The sequence below is a fragment of the Vanacampus margaritifer genome, chromosome 13 (genome assembly GCF_051991255.1).
Source record: "Vanacampus margaritifer isolate UIUO_Vmar chromosome 13, RoL_Vmar_1.0, whole genome shotgun sequence".
Taxonomy (NCBI): Eukaryota; Metazoa; Chordata; class Actinopteri; order Syngnathiformes; family Syngnathidae; genus Vanacampus; species Vanacampus margaritifer.
Window position 1 is genome coordinate 7145707 of NC_135444.1, and position 19399 is coordinate 7165105.

Here is a 19399-nt window from a genome sequence, read left to right on the forward strand (position 1 = left end):
CAGTTCATTCAAAAGTGTAAAAGGCTTCAGAAAATGCCGTTTTGAGTTCCTCTTAAAGCTTCTAGTGAGAATAGCATTTTAGCACTGTTGTCCTGTAAGTCGTAGTAAAGATTCTGTAGGTATTTATTTGTTGCCATGTGATTCTCCTAATGTGACCGTTTGTTTATAAGCTGAAAGAAAAATGTCAATTAAATTGAATGTGGATGACACATTTTTCTGCACATAGTCTTGATTTGCAAAATGTTCCGACTGCGAAACTCTTAACATGGCAGCGTGTTGCTGTGGACATGCATGATGTTTCAACCCTGCTGTCTATTGTCTTTTTTGTAATCTGTATTTCCAAATGCAAATTTGAAAGATTATTTTGGATATGTGCATGCTTGTGAAATGTTAAGTTTGATTACCACTAAAAGCTGTTGAGTAACGAAAAAGTACGTTTGTTACTTAAGAGTGCATGTTTCAGTTTTCTTGTTAGAAGTTTACATACACTCATGGACAAGAATCATTCATTTTGGGCCTTTAAATCATTTGAATCATTTCTTTTTCTGGGTGGAAACTGTCAACAGTGTCAAACACTTTCTTTTAGTACAAGAATTGGATGCACAGGGGTGTCAAACATACGGCCAGTGGGCCTGAACCTGCCCAAAAGGTGGTCCGATCTGGCCTGTGAGATCAACAAAAACTGCAATTTTTCGCTAAAAATTAACTATTGTTGCTGATTTTGCCCACTGGAGGGCACACCGACTACACTTAAATGACATTCTGAAATATGGCTGTTACTCAGGATTAGATTTTTTAAATAATGCTCCGCCCAATATATATTCAGATTATTCTGTATTAAGTTAATAAATGGGAATATTTTCAGAAAGTACTTGTAATTATTTGCCAAAAAACACACACACAAAAAAAAAATACTTCATTATTTACAGCTTGTTATGCCACGGACATACTGGTCCAAACCACCTGGATCAAATTTGGGTGAAAGTGGCCCGTGAATTGAAATGAGTTTGACACCCTTGAGTTACTCTAAAAATAGATATGAATGGAGGGAGCTAAAGACCATAGTTCGCCTAAATCTTTTAATACATGGTGCTAAAGGTCCTTGAATGACTTTTAAATTGAAGAGACCTGTTAACCTCTCATAGTCATGATTGATTGCAGCTGGTCGTTTCTATTTGCCAGCATAAAAATAATATTGAACATCACTAAGCGTTGACACCCCCAAATTTAACTTGAATTGATGTGAATAGTTTGAGCTTGGAAACTGCAGTTGTTTAGAATTGGATCCAAAAGACTTTCTTGACTTGTGTACATCTACAATTCTCCCTCTTAAAAGGCCCAAACTGCCAACCTCAGATCAAAGCAAATAAATTTGGATGTTTAGGAACCACCAAGGCTCAAGCCTGTCCTGAACTGTAAACTACTGAAACACTTGTGTCCTCACAACTATAGTTTTATATCACCATGGACCAAGAAAGAAGCCGCAGATGTGAAATGGCCACATTTCAAGCTTTTGGATGTTGGGAGGAGTCGAGGTGAGACAACTCATTTTGATACAGCATTACCTGTACATACACATTGATAGTAGTAGGCATTTTTTCTGGAGTAAGTCAGCCCACTATCATTGGTACCAATAATGAATGTTGGACTTATTGTTTGGGCTTTTATTTGCAATACAATGCACAACATGTAAAACACATGAACAGATAGATATTGACTATTGTAAATAGGCCTACTAAAATGTAAATTTCTCTCTTTGTTCCACTCTTTCCCTCTGTCCTAAGTAGAATTTATATTGTACATTCAGTCACTTTATTGTGTATATTAGCACCTTGGCTTTATTAACATGCCCAGGACACAGCAGCTAGCTTCTTCTGTTCCAATTCAAACAGAAGACGGTTGTCAGTCTAACCATATGGAATTGTTCCTAGCTTGAAATTTGTCAGTTAATGCCCACCATAACAACTTAGCTACGATTAAATGCAGAAAAATGTGGAATGGTAATGATGTGTTGGTATTGAATGGTACAAGTTAAAAAAAAAAAGTGCCACACATCGTGGTTTCTGCCAGATACTTAAACCACAACTATTGAATACCACTAAGGTAACGTATTGCTCCGTACTCATAGCTTACGTTTCAGACAAGCACTGTATGTTCTTTTTACACTTTTATAGAGGCTACTATACTCTTTCAATGTAGGGGTGCTTCAGCACCCACAAAATATGGCTCAGCCTATTAAACATTTATGGTTCTGTGCCAGCAAATCGTCACAGGTTTAAGTTAACCCTATTCCCAATTCTAGCAAGAAGAGCTAAAGAGGAAGTGAAGTAAAAAATGTTCTTTGCGATAATTTGTTGTATGCGCCTCCACTCGTCTTAACATTCTATTCGGATTAATATTGTTTGTAAGTGTTATGTATTAAGCAGCAAAATCCACCTGTTTTTATCTATATCAGGAGGTGGCCATTTTGCCACTTGCTGTCGACTGAAAATGACATCACAGTGCCTCAGGGCTCATCTTGCAAGTGTCACATGAAAAATCCAGAAAACAAGTGAGCTGTTTTCAGGTAATTTCACTGCTGTTACATGGACATATATTTATCCCAAATTATGCCAGCTGTTTCAAGGTGAAACTCACAGGGACATTTGACTAAATATTAGTGGGGGTGTATGTACTGTCTACAGTATATTAGAGCATTCAAGTCTTGATTTAAAAAAAAATGAATGACATGCCCTTGATGTGTGTACTGTACATAAACTTGTAACCCCAATTAAATTCGACCAAATAACTGGCATACTTGACACATACAGTATACAAATACAGAAGACTGCAGAAACATAAAAGAATGTTACCAATGATTACCAACTGCAGACTCTGAGCATCATTTACCAAAAAGTTCCCAATTTCTTTCTTTAGTGGCAGTTTTTCAATGACTTCTTAACAAAAATATTCTGTGGAATTTCCTGACATCTGTTGTGTATTTTCTGATAAGTTTACATTAGTCTGATATCTGAATGGATGTTGGTGAAGCTCTGAAGGGCTTGTTGGCCATTTCCTTCAGGCCACCAGCTGAACATGCCGTGCACGATAGGTATCGAAGTCTTCTGGCAAAGTGTCTGCAGACAGAAATACTCAATTAGCTGACCAATTTATAGTTTTGCTGCATGGACAGAAACAAACTGCTGTCTTGCTGACAAAGAATAGAAAAACTAAGGTCAAAGGTCAGAAAACTTTGCATTTGTGAGACCTTAGCATTTATGATGGTTTCTACTATCATTTCAAATAGAAATCAGACAAAATAGAGGTCAATCAGCATCCTGGAAAGGATTGTGTTCGAGGCACAAAAATGTCGGGATGCAACACAATCAAACAATCAGAGTTCGATCTTAATTCTTAGTCTTCACAAGACATTTTTTTCAATTGTATGTGGCTGGCTCTTTGGAAACAATTTGGAGACCCCTTTTTTTGTTTCACCCTTACTGTGCCCTGGTGCACAAAGCTTGGGTTAAAAGAGGAAAGAAAATAGTCACACTTGTGAGTAAAAACACGTTGCTCACCATTGCAGCGGTAACGCAGGTTGGCCCAGATGATGTTCTCCTGGGAAAAGCAGAAGACTCCAAGTCGACCTCCCCTCATGGTGGCGTCTATGATGACGCCTGTGTCTGCCACCATCTGAGGTCCCTCATAGAATCGAACCCTGTACCCCAATAGAGAAGAGAACAATTTTTTCCCGTTTGCAAAAGTGTGAGAAACTTTTTTGCTTTTGCTTGTTGCAACTCCTCTACCTGATGTATCCATCAGCGGGTCGGTGCTGGAGGAACCAGCGATAAGAAGTCTTGTCCTTCCAGCCAACATTGCGAGCGTCTTTCCACAGCAGTTTCACCTGGTTGCTGGTGTCGCCGGTGTGCCACAGGGCATTCCTCAGGTTCTCACCGGGGCCTGTGTTGGACTTGACAGCCTTTCCAAATCCACCAACGAAAACGAGTGTGAGTCTCTTGTGTAAAATCGAAAAAATCTCAAATCCCTATTTGTGATGTCATCATGGACTTTTCCCAACTCCCCAAAAAACATCATGTTAACTTTGAGCAGTTGCATAAAAAGTCAGGCCTTCCACTGATTACCTTGAGTTGGATGCCCGGTTCTGCCACGGCTCTGAAAGGGTTGGCCTGCCAGTAGATCTGCTCCACCTGCTTCCACATGACCACATAGAAACTGGAGCTGTCCTGGTACCCGAAAATAAATCCTGCGTAGTCGTCGTCTGTCACTGTGTTGACATGAAATGTCCCTTCGAAATCGACACCACTGAAAGCAGTGTAACCTGCCAAGGAAGAAGTGCTGCTTTACCATTCAGTACTGTAGACTCTCCTGACCATACACTTAGGGGAAATAGAGCACAAAATGTAGTTGGAGAAGAATGCAAATCATGCAAATTAACCTTAACCCCATATTAATATCTCAGCCAAGAAGATCATACTCTCTAAAAAAAAAAACTTCCCCAAAAATTTATTATTTACATTTTCCTGCATCTGTAATTCAAAACATCTGTGGATCTGTGACTACATTTAGATACAGTATGCAGAATTTGCCTATCTATGAATCTATAAGGTTTTCTGACTTTCTTAGCTTTCTGCCACCAATGTGAAAGTCAGTCCGCATACACTCGAAAAACAGTTGGGTCAAATAACCCAAAATGGTTCAAAATGGTTCAAGAATGGACATCAAATTAAATTAATAACCCATAAAGAACCTTTTTTTTCCCGGGACGGGAAAGGGGGGGGTTATGACCCAACGTTTTGGTTTAATTGAATAACCCAATTGAATTGGGTCAAAAATGAACTGAGCGACACAATTATTTAACCCAAAACAATTAAATGACATTTTGTTTTATTTAACCCCAAAAATTGGGTCAAATTAAATTAATAACCCACAAAGCAACCCAATTTATAGTATTTATTTGACCCAACTTTTTTGTTAATTGAATAAGTCAAGGGCGGCCCGGTGGATGCCTGGTTAGCACGTCTGCCTTCCAGTGCAGAGGACGTGAGATCGAGTCTTTGGCCTTTTTGGGTGGAGTTTGCATGTTCTCCCCGTGCTTGCGTGGGTTTTCTCCGGGTACTCCGGTTTCCTCCCACATTCCAAAGACATGCATGGCAGGTTAATTGAACACTCCAAATTGCCCAAAGGTGTGATTGTGAGTGTGGATTATTGTTCGTCTCTGTGTGCCGTGTGATTGGCTGGCAACCAGTTCAGGGTGTTCCACGCCTACTGCCCGAAGCCAGCTGGGATTGGCTCCAGCGCCCCACGCGACCCTTGTGAGGACAAGCGGTTAAGAAAATGGATGGATAAATAACTCAATTGAACTGGGTTAAAAATGAACTGACCCAGCCTTTTGAGTTATTTAAACCAAAAAGTTAGGTCAAATTAAATAACCCACAAAGCAACCCAATGATATGGGTTGTTGTGATGTGGGTTACATTTTTGGGGTAAATTGAATAACCCCAAAAGTTGGGTCAGTCCCTTTTTTTGACCCAATTTGTGTTATTTTTCACCCAACTGTAAGGTTAGAGACCTAAATCCATACTTTCATTTCAATTACTGATCATATTCTACAAAAGGAGCTGCATTGTGTCTTTGTAGAGAGAGTCTAAGTCACATACATATGTGCAAGTTACAAGCCAGTCTCAAGTTTTAATGTTCAAGTCTCAAGCAAGTCCCATGTTACCATGGGGGGGGGGGGAATCAAGCAAGTTGACACAGCACAAAAAGGTCATAAGTCAAGTCCTACAAGCTTGCTTAGTCACAACAAATATTGGAGTGAAAATAAAACGTTTCTCACAAATCTAAATCCTTTTCTCTCCACAACTGACTGCTAGCAATGCTGCTTTGCTTCTTTTGCATTCAGCAAAAATGCAGATTCCCCAACTAGAAAAAAAAAGACTTGTCAAGTCATGTAGTTCAAGTCAAGTCTCTTGGATATCAAGTCAAAGCCAAGCCAAATTGGTGTTAGAGACGGGGATTAAGAAGATAGGCTGGCATAGAAAAAGACGACGTGCTGTAGTGAGCCGAAGTAAAAATAATCTTACCAACAGCCAACCCAGGATCACTATTCATTGTCTGGACAATCTCTCTCCCCTGCTCAATAATTGAATAAACATAGTGAATTGAGTACATATTTGGACTTCCAGCACTTCATTATTCAGAACTGAAATTAAAGCATGGTGTCATATTTTGGTTGAATTAACTTCATTCCCAGTTATAAAAATGAAATTCTAAAAACTGTGCTTAGGCTATAAATACTGTTAAGTGCAAAGAGGAACATAAGATGGCAACAGTTTAAACAGTATGAAATGAAATTGACCTGATCCAGCACCACCCAGTTGGGGTCAATCTGAGCGTCGCCCTCCGGATCTAAGACCACAGTCTGATACTCCCTGAAATCAGTGAGCGTCACCTCGGCGTTTTCAGGACAAACGTCGATGGTGTCAATGATGGTGTCGTTGTCGAAATCCCATTCACACACGTTACCTACGCCATTGCCTGGAAGGAGGCATGAAAACAGATGTGAATGGGAAGGATTTATTCACCTGCTGCAATCCGTACCGTCCGAGTCCTCCTGCAGGGGGTTCGGGATCAAACGGCAATTATCAGGACCCGGAGGCAGCAGGTCCGGAATGCCGTCGTTATCGTCGTCGTCATCACATTCGTCTCCTTTGCCATCTTTGTCTGTGTCGAGCTGGGAGCTGTTGATGACTGCTGGGCAGTTGTCTCGAGAGTCTTGATGACCGTCACCATCACTGGGGGAGATCGTCTTTGATTGACATGTGAAGGATGTTGGTCACGTTTGGAGGCGTTTGATGTCATGGTACCTGTCTTTGTTAGTGTCGCAAGGGTCTCCGATCAGGTCGTTGTCTGCATCCGACTGGGAAGCAGAAGGCGGTTTTAGGTTTGCAACAGAAATACCATTTAAAATGGCTAATCAGGGAAGTGTGATTTAATGCTGCCGACAGGGTTGGGAGGGTTACTTTTAAAATGTAATCAGTTACAAGTAACCTGCTAAAAAATGTAGTTAGTAATGTAATCCAAGTACCATAATATTAAAGTAATGTAACTGGATTACTTTTGGATTACTCCACTATTGAGCATGCTCAAGATAGATAGAAAGATAGATAGATAGATAGATAGATAGATAGATAGATAGATAGATAGATAGATAGATAGATAGATAGATAGATAGATAGATAGATAGATAGATAGATAAATAGATAGGATAGTCATTCAATGAGGATGATGATGTGTGACAACGGCAAAATTAACTTTTATCCCAGTCACAAGTTTAGCCATGTATATGTTGTGTATGATGTTTAAATAGTGAATTGGTGCGAGGAAGATTTGTTTGGAAGTTGTAACTCACATTATGGTTGTAGGCTAGCGGGCTAGCTAGCAAGAAGCTATAGCGCGTAGCATGCCGCTGGACTCTCAGCTCAAACTTATGAGTAAATTCCAGTGAATACCGGTCGCCATTTCCTCCTCCCGGCGGTGAAGCTTTTTCAAACTGCCCGCGTGTGGAGGACACGACTAGTCAGTTCATTCGTCCCCACCTCCCCGACATGTAGCAACGGTCTTCACTTGCCCTGTCACTCTGTCTCTCTCTCTTTCTGTCTCTCTGTCTCTCTCTCTCTGTCTCTGTCTCTCTCTCTCTCTCTCTCTCACCCTTGCTCTCTTTCGCACTCTCTCTCATCGTAGAAATTGTAATCCCTCGAAGTAATCCCCATTTTTAATAAATGTACCTATAATCTGATTACATGTTTTTTCCTGTAACTGTAACGGAATACAGTTTAAAAAAAAAATTGTAATCTGATTACGTAATGGCAGTACATGTATTCCGTTACTCCCCAAGCCTGGCTGCCAAGTATGTGTTAAACAGCTATCTGACCTGGTCTGGGTTGGGAACGTAGGGACAGCTATCACAGGCGTCTCCAACTTTGTCTCCATCACGATCTATCTGGTTAGCATTGGGAACTCGTATGCAGTTATCCAGGTAATTGGGGATTCCTGAGAAAAGTGCAACCAGCAGTCATCTACAGCATGTCCATATTCTTTACAGATGTGACAATACATTCGCAAGCACAATTACTAGGTTCAATGTGAAGTATACGAACCATCTCCGTCGATATCTTCATCACATTCATCGCCAAACTTGTCCACATCGGTGTCCTTTTGGTCATTGTTTTTGACAGCACGGCAGTTGTCGCAAGCATCGCCGAAGTCGTCTTCGTCGATGTTCCTTTGGTCCACGTTTGGCACCAGCACGCAATTATCCTGTAGGCAAGCACTTCAAATCCTGAAAAGGATCTTGATTTGTGGACAAACAACTATATTTGGAAACTTAAAAGGATGTAAAACAAAATTTAAAAAAGAAAACGTTTTTCCCACCCAACTGGCAAAGAAAAACAATGTTAGTAGTGAAAATGTGTAATGAACATAGGACGTAAATGTAAGAAAGTGCACTCCTGTTATCAATTTTTTTTTTTAACTCATTTGCTCCCAAAAACGCATAAAAAATGTTCTATTTTAAATATTGCCATGTTCCAAAAACGTATTTATACGTTTTTTTTAATGTTGTGGTTTTTATGCCAAAGCATACAGAAGGCTTTGATGCAGCCTCTGACCTGAAGAGGTCGCTTAAAGCAATGGTAATTATTACAAAAACGGCCAGCAGGTGGCAGCAGAGTATAAAAGATCAACCAGGGCCATGTTGCAACAAGTTCTTTTCCCCAGTGTTTTCAACAGGAATGATTAATAATGATAAAAACTTAGCTATTCTAATGCTAATTGATGCAAAACGGAATATACTTCCGGAATATACTTTTTTTCCTGATGAAAGAAGAGACTCTAATCGTTCATTTGGTAGGTTCCATGTTTTTATAGCAATAGAACACAATATGCTGTGGGCCTTGCAAAATCTGTCAAAATCCAGTAAAAAAGCCGGGAGCGAAGGGGGTTGCTTCAATGAAAATGGCTAGAAGTGAATGAGTTCAAGTTCATTAGTTCATTTATATACTCTCTCTCTCTCACACCCACGCATGCACGCGCACACACGCACGCACGCACACACACACACACACACACACACACACACACACACACACACATTAAAGCTATAGTAGTTATAGATATATATTATGTACATACAGTTGTGCTCAAATTTCCCCCTACGGCATGTACATTTATGAGCACAACTGTACACAGTAAATTCTGTCAAGTACATTTGACTCTATTTAGAATGGGATCAAATAGACTCAGTTTTAAAGTAACATTTACACTTGTAAGACAGTAAAATAAAGAATAGAAAAAAATAAAATAAAAGTCACTCAAGGGTTTACAACCTTCAGTTTGGGACACAGACAATCTAATCCCTGAGCCACACAGCTTCTGCTGTGTTTTAGTATACCGCTTATGTCTTATGAATTTCGTAACTCCAAGAGATATAAGGAAAAGAGCATATAAGCAAACAGTAGGATGGGCATAGCCCAGGTGGTAGTACATAACCCTATGGTAGTGGTTCACTTATTGTGAATTCACACATTTTTATTTGGTTCCATGACTCATACAATGTGGGGTTTACCTCGGTTTACCTCTATATTTTACGGGTTTGTCAGAGATTACCCCCACCCACCTATTTTCGATAGTGAATACCCCATAAAATTCTTTATCTATGCTGCAAAAAAAAAAAAAGTCTTGTAATATTTAAGTAAATAAAAATAACTTTCTTTAATTCAACACAATCTAATAAATTTTTAAACAAAATATAAAATATTTGGTAAAGAAACATGTATCATGATGTTCACATGATCAATCTGGGATTGTTCCACTTTGATTTGCTCAGGAAAGGCGGGACATTCTGTACAATACTTTAAACTGATTGGACGATGCGGCATTGTGCACGTTTGTTTTGTCCAATTACGGCCACGGATGAAAATGTCGTCTTCGGAAAAAGCACAAACATCTTTACCAGATAAAAATGCACGAAGCGCCTCTCGCTGTTCAGCCTTCAACAAGGAAACAGTTGTTAATTCTGCATGAACAGAATTAATTGCAGCGTCTATTCGTCCATGTTAGGTTTGTTTGTTTGCCCCGGCGTCGGCACTGGCTTCCTGGTTTGTGTGTGTTTCGTTCCTCCGCTAGCCACCCACCCTCCCTCCTCCGTGCATTTGCACTTGCAGGAGAAGTAGAAAAACAAGTTAACTGAAGGCAATTAACTTCAAAGACGCCACTTATTTACGCAACTCTGCAAAAATAGCTCATTAAGGTGACAGACAGTATTAGCGGTTATTTGATTTTTATTATTTATTTATTTTTAACGATCTCTACTTGGTAGAAATTCACCTATCGTGGGCAGGCGTGGAACGAATGTTTTATATATTGTATTGAAAGAACCTGGGTGTTGGGTATCCCATCTCCATCTGCATCGTCATCACAGGCATCTCCAATTCCATCACGATCAGCATCCTCTTGACCAGAGTTGGGCACTGTGAGACAGTTGTCCTGCAAAGAAAAAGAAGGTGAGCAACAAGCTGGGCAAGACGCGTAGTTTGAGTAATATTTGGATTTATCTGCTTGACATTTGCTTGACACTGATTCACTTATTTGTATTAGATTTTTTTTTGGTGCCTTTTTTTGTTCCCCGTTTTCCATGGAAAACTACGGAAGCGTAGAGCATTCACTTCAGGGAGCTTAGTTTTTTTGAGTATTTTTTTTTGTTTTTTAGAAAAATATTTTCATCTGTTTTTCTGAATATTTTTTCTGTTTTTCTGAGTAATTTCTGTATTATAAAATAATTGTTTTTCTGAATATTTTTTGTTTTGTTTTTCAGATTTTTTAAAAAAAAAAAAGGTTTTCCCTCAGAGATTAGAGAACAAACCACAATAGAGTATACACATTTCCTTTATTGAGAGCCAGTAAGTAAACATGACCATCTTATTGCATATGTGTGCGGGAAAGTGTCTGCTTCCGTGAATAGCAAGTCCGCAACAAGTAACTTGGAATTCAGAGGTAAAAAAAATAATTACTCCGGAAAACAGAGCTCGTGTTCTGTTTTTCTGAGTATTTTTTTCCCTGTTTTTTTTTTTTTTTTTTTCTGTTTAAAAAAAAATCAGTTTTGTTGAATATTTCCCCCCCCCCCTGTTCTTCTGAATATTTTTTTTCAGCCTGTTTTTCAGAATATTATTGAAACTGAAGAAAAAAAATCTGAAAAACAGAAAATAAAAAAAAATACTAAAAAAAACAAAGCTCCCCCAAAAAATTTGCAAAAACAAGAGTTGTTTTTTGTGTGAATGCAATACGCTTCCGTAGAAAACACATTTGGGGGGTTTAAAATATTTTTTTCCAATGCGTTTCAATGAACATCAATTATATGCATATTTGCTGTATACAGGCAGGCCTGATCCCAATCCCCAGCGAACAGCGGGTGTCCACTGTACATCACAGCGGATACATACTGTATCAGTTCATCTACTGTATAAAGGAAGTGGGAATCGAAATCGCACCCCCATGTGTCATTTCCTAGTGCCTGCGACTCACCTTGGCACAGTTCCTCTCAGCACAGTCCAACTTCTCATCTGGGAAACCGTCAATGTCGATGTCAGGTCCACACAGGAACCCGTTTCCTGCCCAACCAACTCCACACTGTAAGCATGTTAAAAACTTTATGAGCTGCACTGTTTTCGCACTACCTGTTTTTAAACTCAAGCTCTTCTATTTTCAATATACTTAAATAGAAGCATTAATACGTGTGAGAGGAAAAAGGATTGGTAAAAGCACAAGTACTAATTGAACGTCTCCCCCTAAGCAAAAGTAAAAAGTACAGAGTGAAATGTACATCATGTACTTAAAAGGCAGAGTGCAAATATGACTCACAGTGTTGTCCAAAAGAAGAAGAAAGTGCAATTTGCTCACTTGACATTCAATCTTGCCATCTCGATGGATGATGCACTCGGCGCTGGCGTGACAAGGGTTCGGCTGGCCGTTCCCACACGCCCTCTCAGGCCTGCAACCCCGTCGCTGGTCACCCACGTAGCCCCTCTTACAGGGGCCGCATCTGAAGGAGCCCTGACAGAGGAAACAGCGCATCAGCCATTATTGTGAATTCCATTAGTTTGTTGATTCTTATGATCTTCAGTAAATAATACTTTGATCTTGATGACAATATGTAATAATTACTACATGCTATTGACTTCAAGCCAACAACACTTGACACAAAAGTGGAGAAAGCATATTTTTGATTTGCAGGTTTCACAGAATCAGTAGCTACTTACTGGAGTATTCATACAGATGGAATTCTCGACACAGCCGCCGTTTGTGTGGATGTCACATTCATCAATGTCCTTGCACACCTTTGTAAAATAAACAACCACAAAAAATAACATTGCGCTTAAGAGGTTTTTACATGTGTTCTTATCTAAAAAAAGAAAAACTACTCCTAAACTACTACTATAGGCTATATAACACTATTTCTCATAAAGAAATTAACATAGTTAGGTGCATCTCAGTAAAGTTGAATATCATACAAAATGTCATTTATTTCAGTAGTTGAATTTATAAGGTGAAACTCATTACACTACTACATATTGAGTGAAATATTACATGATTTTATCTTTTTGTCATTTTGTTTATCATACCTTACACCTAACAATAACCACAAATTCCCATCTCAAGAAGCCAGAATATTACATTAGAAACAATTAAAATTGGCATTATGAACAATATTTTACTGTGTGATTAATGAATCTGTTTATAATGTATCTATCCATCCCTTTTCTGTACTGCTTATCATCATGAGGGTCATGGGTGATCTGGAGCATATTCCAGCTGAATTGAAGCTAGAGGTGGGACCAGGTAGCCCCAAAGGACCACATGAGTAGCCTGCCGGCTGTTCAAAAAATAGCTCACCAGTGATTTCCCAGGAATGTTGTTATAGTGATCATTTCAAAGTGTGAACACAGAAATAAAATGTTGTACATTGATATTTTTCAGTTTGCCAATTGTTATAAGAAATCATTAATATGGTCACTGTCTTCACATATATTATTAGCATTCATTTGTAATGATAACATATAAGAAGTAGGACTAAACCGATTTGGATTTATTTATTTAGCCTATGCCCATTCTATTTGGCAAAACAAAATTATGATAACAGATTAATTGTCCGATTAATAAAAAATATATATTTATATAAAGAATAAAATAACTTTTTTGCTCCCTTAAAGGATCTTTGTGCAGTTTGTCACTTTGTTACTCGTTCATGGTGCGCGTGCGAGTACATCCACGATCTTAAGTGCACGCCACATGTCCGCTACTCCACAGAGACGCGCATGACGTCACCCTCCACCACTCCTTCCCTCCCCTCCCCAAAGAAACTGTGGAGTGTGAGGGTCCGCACACTCTCCTATAAAGGGAAGATAAAAGCTGATAGGTGCAGTCAGAGTAAAACAGTCAGGGCTCTTCGTACTCATTGGTAGAGCATGCACGATGCAGAAAAAGCTTTAATATTACCTTTTTAAACTGCACAATGCATCTTTAACTCTTCCAAAAATAAAGATATCAATAACAACCAGAATATTTGATTATTACACAATATTTTTTCCATTAGTATTTGTTTAACTTTACTTTAGAGAGGAAAAATAGCAACAACAACAAAAAATTAAAAATGCAGATTTTCACCTATTATTTTTTGGGCATGAGGTTTGAGGTGTGTGTGTGTGTGTGTGTGTGTGTGTGTGTGTGTGTGTGTGTGTGTGTGTGTGTGTGTGTGTGTGTGTGTGTGTGTGTGTGTGTTTAAATAGCTTTTAAAACAGCTAATATTGGTCGATTAAATTGCTCGGGCCCTATTGATACCACCAAGGTAATTTGAGGGAATTTGTTATTTCAGAAGTGTGTATCAAACTGGTAGCCCTTTGCATTAATCAGCACTCAAAAAGTAGCTCTCAGCTTCTAAAAAGTTGGTGAGCCCTGATCTAGTCATCAATGTACCGAACATGCATGTTTGTGGAATGTGGGAGGAAGCTGGAGTACGTGCACAAAGCCCACGCAAGCATGCAAACTCCCCCGTGCTCTGTAATACAGTATGTGGACTACTGAAATTAATGAACATTTATACAATAATCTATCTATTTGACAGAGACGTGCCTTTGGAAATAATTAACCCAGACTATGTTTGGTGCTTACTCATACTGACTCTTGTTCGAAAAGACTTAAAAACTGCTGGGCGCTGAAAATAGAGTTTTGAATCGCTACTGCCGCCTGTGGCCAAAAAATGAAACTACACTCCCCCTTTTTCACATATACTATGCGCACATGACGTCACATCCGCAGACAGAGGGCGGGAAATTCAAACTCGAATGCAGTCTGAAAACTATTGGCCAGATGCTTGCACAATTACCCATTGTGAACAGCTAAGGTGTTAATCTACTAATTAAAAAACGTTTCAGTCATAAATGATCAAATAAAAAGGCTCATGTAAAGATATTTTTAGTTACATACTGCAACTTTAATTTTAATCTATTATACTGTAATTGTTTATATGATTTCCCACCATTCTCCATGAAACCAGCTGTACTCGATATGATAATGTTGTTTACCTGCTTGTTGGCAGTGGCGTAAGCGATGCCGATGCCGTGCACCTGAGGTCCATTGTATCCCGAGGGACACGAACCACAGCGGAACCCCGGGGAAGTGTTGATGCACCGCACACCCATGTGGCACGGTATCACAGAACACTGTTATGCAGCACAGCAGTTAGACAGAACATTTCAGGTCAACAGAAAAGATCCACAAGCAAACACGCATGCTATATTTGGAAATTGGAAACATTTGATTACTAGTACACTACACACTCAAAAATGCCGGGTAGTTTTATAACACTCTCTCTGGGTAGCTGTGGATTTTGATCAGATAGGATTTCTTTAGGAGATTGGGTTTGTATCGCTGAAGATGGTCACCATTTTGGACAGTTTTGTCGTGGAATTACGTTGATTTAATGTCACACTCCGGTTGGTGGTGGCTAGATGGCTCAATGGGTAAAACTGCTGACTTAAGACATGGGAATTAAGACTCCAATCCCAGTCAGGGTAAATGGTAATGTCTAGTTGGGTCCCCTCGGCAAGACTCTTTACAGCATATGTGAATCCAAGCCTGAATAAAAACGAGTTGACCTCAGCCTTGTCAACACCACCGGAGGAGGGAAAAAATCCCACAGACGCATGGAAACATTTTGTCTTACCACAAGTGTGGAAGTAACTATACTTGCAAATGGGAGATAATTCGTTATTGTCTTTAAGTAATGTTATGATATACCAATATGTTTGTATTAGTATTGATATACTTTTGTCCAGAGAGTTTACCGTGCACAAGCTACTTCCACAAGTCGAGGGTTACCGGTGTTAAATCAGGATCATGATACATTGTGTCATTGTTTAATTCTCAAGCCTCTGAAGTTGACTGATTGAAGATCTTTAGCAGCATAAAAACTCTATCGCACGTTTTTTTTTTTCTCTGCATACCTCATCCACATCAGCGCAGTGGGTGCCATTACCCTCCATGCCTTCTGGACAGGGCCCACAACTCGGACCATGAGGCGTCTCCGTACACCTTAAACCAAGGTAGCAGGGGTTGGGCACACAGGAAGGACGAGGGTGCCCCCTTCCCATCCCTGAGGTGTCAAAGGCTCATGTGACTCATTTTGACTTTATTACAAAAGCCCACTTGCATGGACAAAACACTCCTCACAAAAGGTTAGCGAAGTTTAGGGACGGACTTAAAATGCTTGATCAACTTTACAGGTTACAAATTTCAAGGTGAAAAATATGTATTCACATATTATTAATCATATCATTATTAACACAATATAAAAAATGTAAAACAAAAAAAGTTATATTTATGCCTTTATTTTGTAATTTTGAGCTTTTATTTTGAAATGCTCAATACAAATCTGAACATTATATCAAAAATAATTAAATTGTAATATAATCAACATACATACATTTAAAATTACAGTACTGTATTTTACTGGCAGCAGTGATCCAGTATATAATCAGTAATCCAAAATAAGTAATTAACTGAATATAAATTTACAGCATTACACTGTAAATTATAGATGCAGTAAAAATACAGTACTTGATCACTGATGCCAGTAAAATATGGCAATTTTTACAGTAACAAGTTTTACAGTGGAATAAGATGATATGTCGATTTTTTATCAGTGTTTTTAATTGTAGGAGTAATTGTTTTATTACTTTTGTTTTAATGTATGGGTTTTAACTTTTTAAGATGATATGGCAGTAATTTATTGGAAATTATTTTGTGACCCCACTGAGTCTGGGGACCCCAAGTTGAGAACCGCCGGTCTAGTCTACATTATTCAATACTAATGGTGACTCACCACAAGCGTCACACTCCATCACTGTATTCTTGAGGAAAACCATCTCTTTAATCTGTGAAATACAAATAGTTGCTAGTCATCAGTTCAAAGTTTTTCAACCAACATTTTTATTTTAATTACAAAAAAAAAACATTTCCATGTTTTCTACCATCTGTGTCAGAACAAATGCTTCATTTTCATTAAATTAAAAGAGTTTGTTACCAGGTTTAAAAAGTTGTATTTAAAAATCAAAGTACTTATCAAGTGTGAGGGTGGATTACCATTTGTTTCAGAAGATCTTTAATCTCCAACAGGGCAAGGTTTGACATTTTAATCTGATTTATAATTTCACCATCTAAAAATGAAAGAATAACAATTTTATTAAATCTGTTGGATGGATGTATTTTAAAACAATAGCGGATTTGTAAATCATCTTTACCACTTCACAAGGAGACCGTATATACTGTATATCACCATCAAATATATTTATAATAAAAAAAAACTTTTTAAAAAACTGAAGCAAATTACCACTAACATAAATCAATTGAGGTCAGTGATAAATGCAGGGAAACTCAAAAAGAAAATAAATAGTAACGCACAAAATAAATAAGTTGACACATATCATCAACACACATACAATTGACACAAACCAGCTTTAGGGGTCTCTGTGTGTTTGTGTGTGTGCATGCATGTGAGGGTGCACACGTATTCCCAAGCAGGAGTCTTAATAGCTGACATTCCAGAGGCACCGCAGATCTGACTTGAATCCACCACCTACGCATTGACTACATTTTAAAGAGGAGACAGAAATGCCGCGATGGCAGCTGCATGATCGATTCAGCAGAAGTTTTTTTTTTTCTAAAGGCAAGGAGCACAAGATTCAACGGCCATCCTGATGTTCCTACTGTATTAAACTGAAAGTAAAAATGTAATCATCAGTTCGAATAGCAATTAGATAAAGATTTGTTTCTCCATTTTTGTTTATGTCCTCTGGCTGACATCTAACATTTTGGCTTGCTGCGTTTACAGAGTGTAACTATCAAGTTTTATGTTAGCAAAACAAGCTCTTGTGGAGCGGACCAGCAACATTCTGTTTCCTCCTTTGATTGACAAAATGTATGACCCAAAGATTACTGTAACGACATGCAAGCGATGCACAAGCAATGTGGATAACAGATGTACACTCACTTCTAAACAACTGTGTTAATTAACTAGATAATTATAATTGGAACGTTAAGGATGCAAATTCAACACCTTTTTTTTCCTTTTTTTTTTTTACTGCTCGTGAACTGCACATTACATAACATTGCGCAGTTATTAATATAATATTTGTTCTGTCAAAAAGCATTACAGGGATTGTGTATTATTTAATGCCATCTAGTGGTGAACTAATAGAATGCAACATTTGAAGTGTCCCCAGTGCCTGGGAGAGACCACACTTCGCAAGCCTACCACCAATTACAACCAATTATTATTTGGAGTGAGCAAGCAAGCAGCCCGACGAGTTAGCAAGAACTCGCTGCAGCGGCTAACGAGAGCGGCTAGCAAGAGCTAGCTTGAGCGGTTAGCAGGAGAGGCAAGCAAAAGCTACTGAGAGCAAAGTAGAGGGAAACAAGCACCTGCAGGCCGCATCTGTGGAAGATAAGCAGTGGTCACTAACTACATTCGTGAAGTTCTTTTCCTTCGGGTAGTAGAAAAATGGTGGCGAAACATGTCAACTTCCAGAAAGGCACAGTGCGACCTATGTCATATAATTAGCGATTACTACACCTACAGTCCATCCATTCATCCATTATCTGAAATGTAAAAAAAAGAAGAGTATTTAAAATGAATTGTTAGTTCACCACTAGATGGCGCTAAATAACACACACAGTCCCTTTAAAGGCAACAATGGTTGACCTCTGTAGACACTTGTTAAGAATATACCCCTCCACACGCCCAATGATATTTTTCTAAAATGAAATGTTTGTGTTCCACTGTAATTAGATTTAGTTTCCCCTTTTGAATAAAAAAAATAAAAATAAAATTAGTGATGGTTTAAGTGCCCAAAGCCAACCAACCAGGACTTTAAAAGCATTCTCTCACCTCTCTGCCCTGCAGCTTTTCCTGTGCAGAGCACCCAAGTCAGCACCAGAAAACAAAACATGCTGCAGCCCTTGTCTCCCTCCTTTAAGCCTTCTGCAAACCTGTTTCACAGTCAGACTCGCTTTCTCCTCCGCCCTGCTTTGGCTTTTATACCCCGCACTCCTCCAACATAAAAAGATAAATCAACAACAAACCAACAACAACACGACCCCCACTTGCAGACCGTTATCCCCAGTTGCAGTGCTCAGCCCCCCCTGCAGGAATTCCAAGAAATGATCATCCACAGGGTTTCGTGCATAACAAGCATCATGTTAATACTCAACTTAAATGGTAGAGTAATGTTGAGGATGGAGATGTATGAATAGCAGAAATTTAGGAAGGCAAAAAGATGTCCCGTTCAATAGAAAGTGCACAAAATGAACATTTAGGAAATTAGTTATTTACTGTTTATCATAGTTATTCTATTCTATTCATAGTCTCATTTATATTAGGGATGGGCGAGTTCCAAGAGCAGGTATGGGGTTGATATATTGGTCCTCGTGACGATGTGGCTGTTTTACAGCCAGGACCTAGAAATGACAAGAATAGAAATTTGCCATTCATTTCATGCAAATTTAGGGAAAAATGCTGTTTGGATTATGTAGTTATTTTTTCATATTATCCGTCATTGTTTTTGTTTTGTTTTGTTTGATTTTATGTATCAAAAGTGGTATTGGTGTTTGCTATGGTTGTTGGTGACTATTCAACAGTTGAGTTTTTTCTGGAAAAAAAAAAGGGCACTGACATTCCTAATTAATGAATTAATCATTAGATCTGTTTGATATGTTTTTGCTTTTTCCAGCAGGTATTGCAACATCAATAGATCTACCTTTTCCTTTGTTGAAAAAAAAAAATACCGTG

The 19399-nt window shown here is 38.7% G+C and overlaps 1 protein-coding gene across 1 annotated transcript; it reads right to left on the reverse strand.

The window, feature by feature from the left end:
• Nucleotides 1–1661: 1661 nt before the first annotated feature.
• Nucleotides 1662–18717, reverse strand: comp (cartilage oligomeric matrix protein). The gene is made up of 19 exons (XM_077584035.1): nt 18500–18717; nt 16696–16769; nt 16436–16487; nt 15558–15706; nt 14637–14774; nt 12315–12392; nt 11956–12108; nt 11581–11685; nt 10438–10545; nt 8160–8319; nt 7934–8052; nt 6867–6919; nt 6601–6794; nt 6359–6537; nt 6084–6132; nt 4122–4318; nt 3786–3958; nt 3558–3697; nt 1662–3116 (listed from the first exon to the last, which is right to left on the reverse strand). The coding sequence occupies exons 1-19, from the start codon at nt 18558–18560 to the stop codon at nt 3058–3060; spliced, it is 2241 nt and encodes a 746-aa protein (XP_077440161.1). The 5' UTR covers nt 18561–18717; the 3' UTR covers nt 1662–3057.
• Between the last annotated feature and the right edge of the window lie 682 nt (nt 18718–19399).

Excerpts from the sequence above, each read along its gene's own strand:
- comp (XM_077584035.1), bottom strand. The coding sequence starts at position 18,560 with ATGTTTTGTTTTCTGGTGCTGACTTGGGTGCTCTGCACAGGAAAAGCT. Across the intron at positions 6,133-6,358 it reads ACTGGGTGGTGCTGGATCAG|GGGAGAGAGATTGTCCAGAC; the intron begins GTCAATTTCATT and ends ATTATTGAGCAG. Across the intron at positions 4,319-6,083 it reads TGATCCTGGGTTGGCTGTTG|GTTACACTGCTTTCAGTGGT; the intron begins GTAAGATTATTT and ends CTTCCTTGGCAG.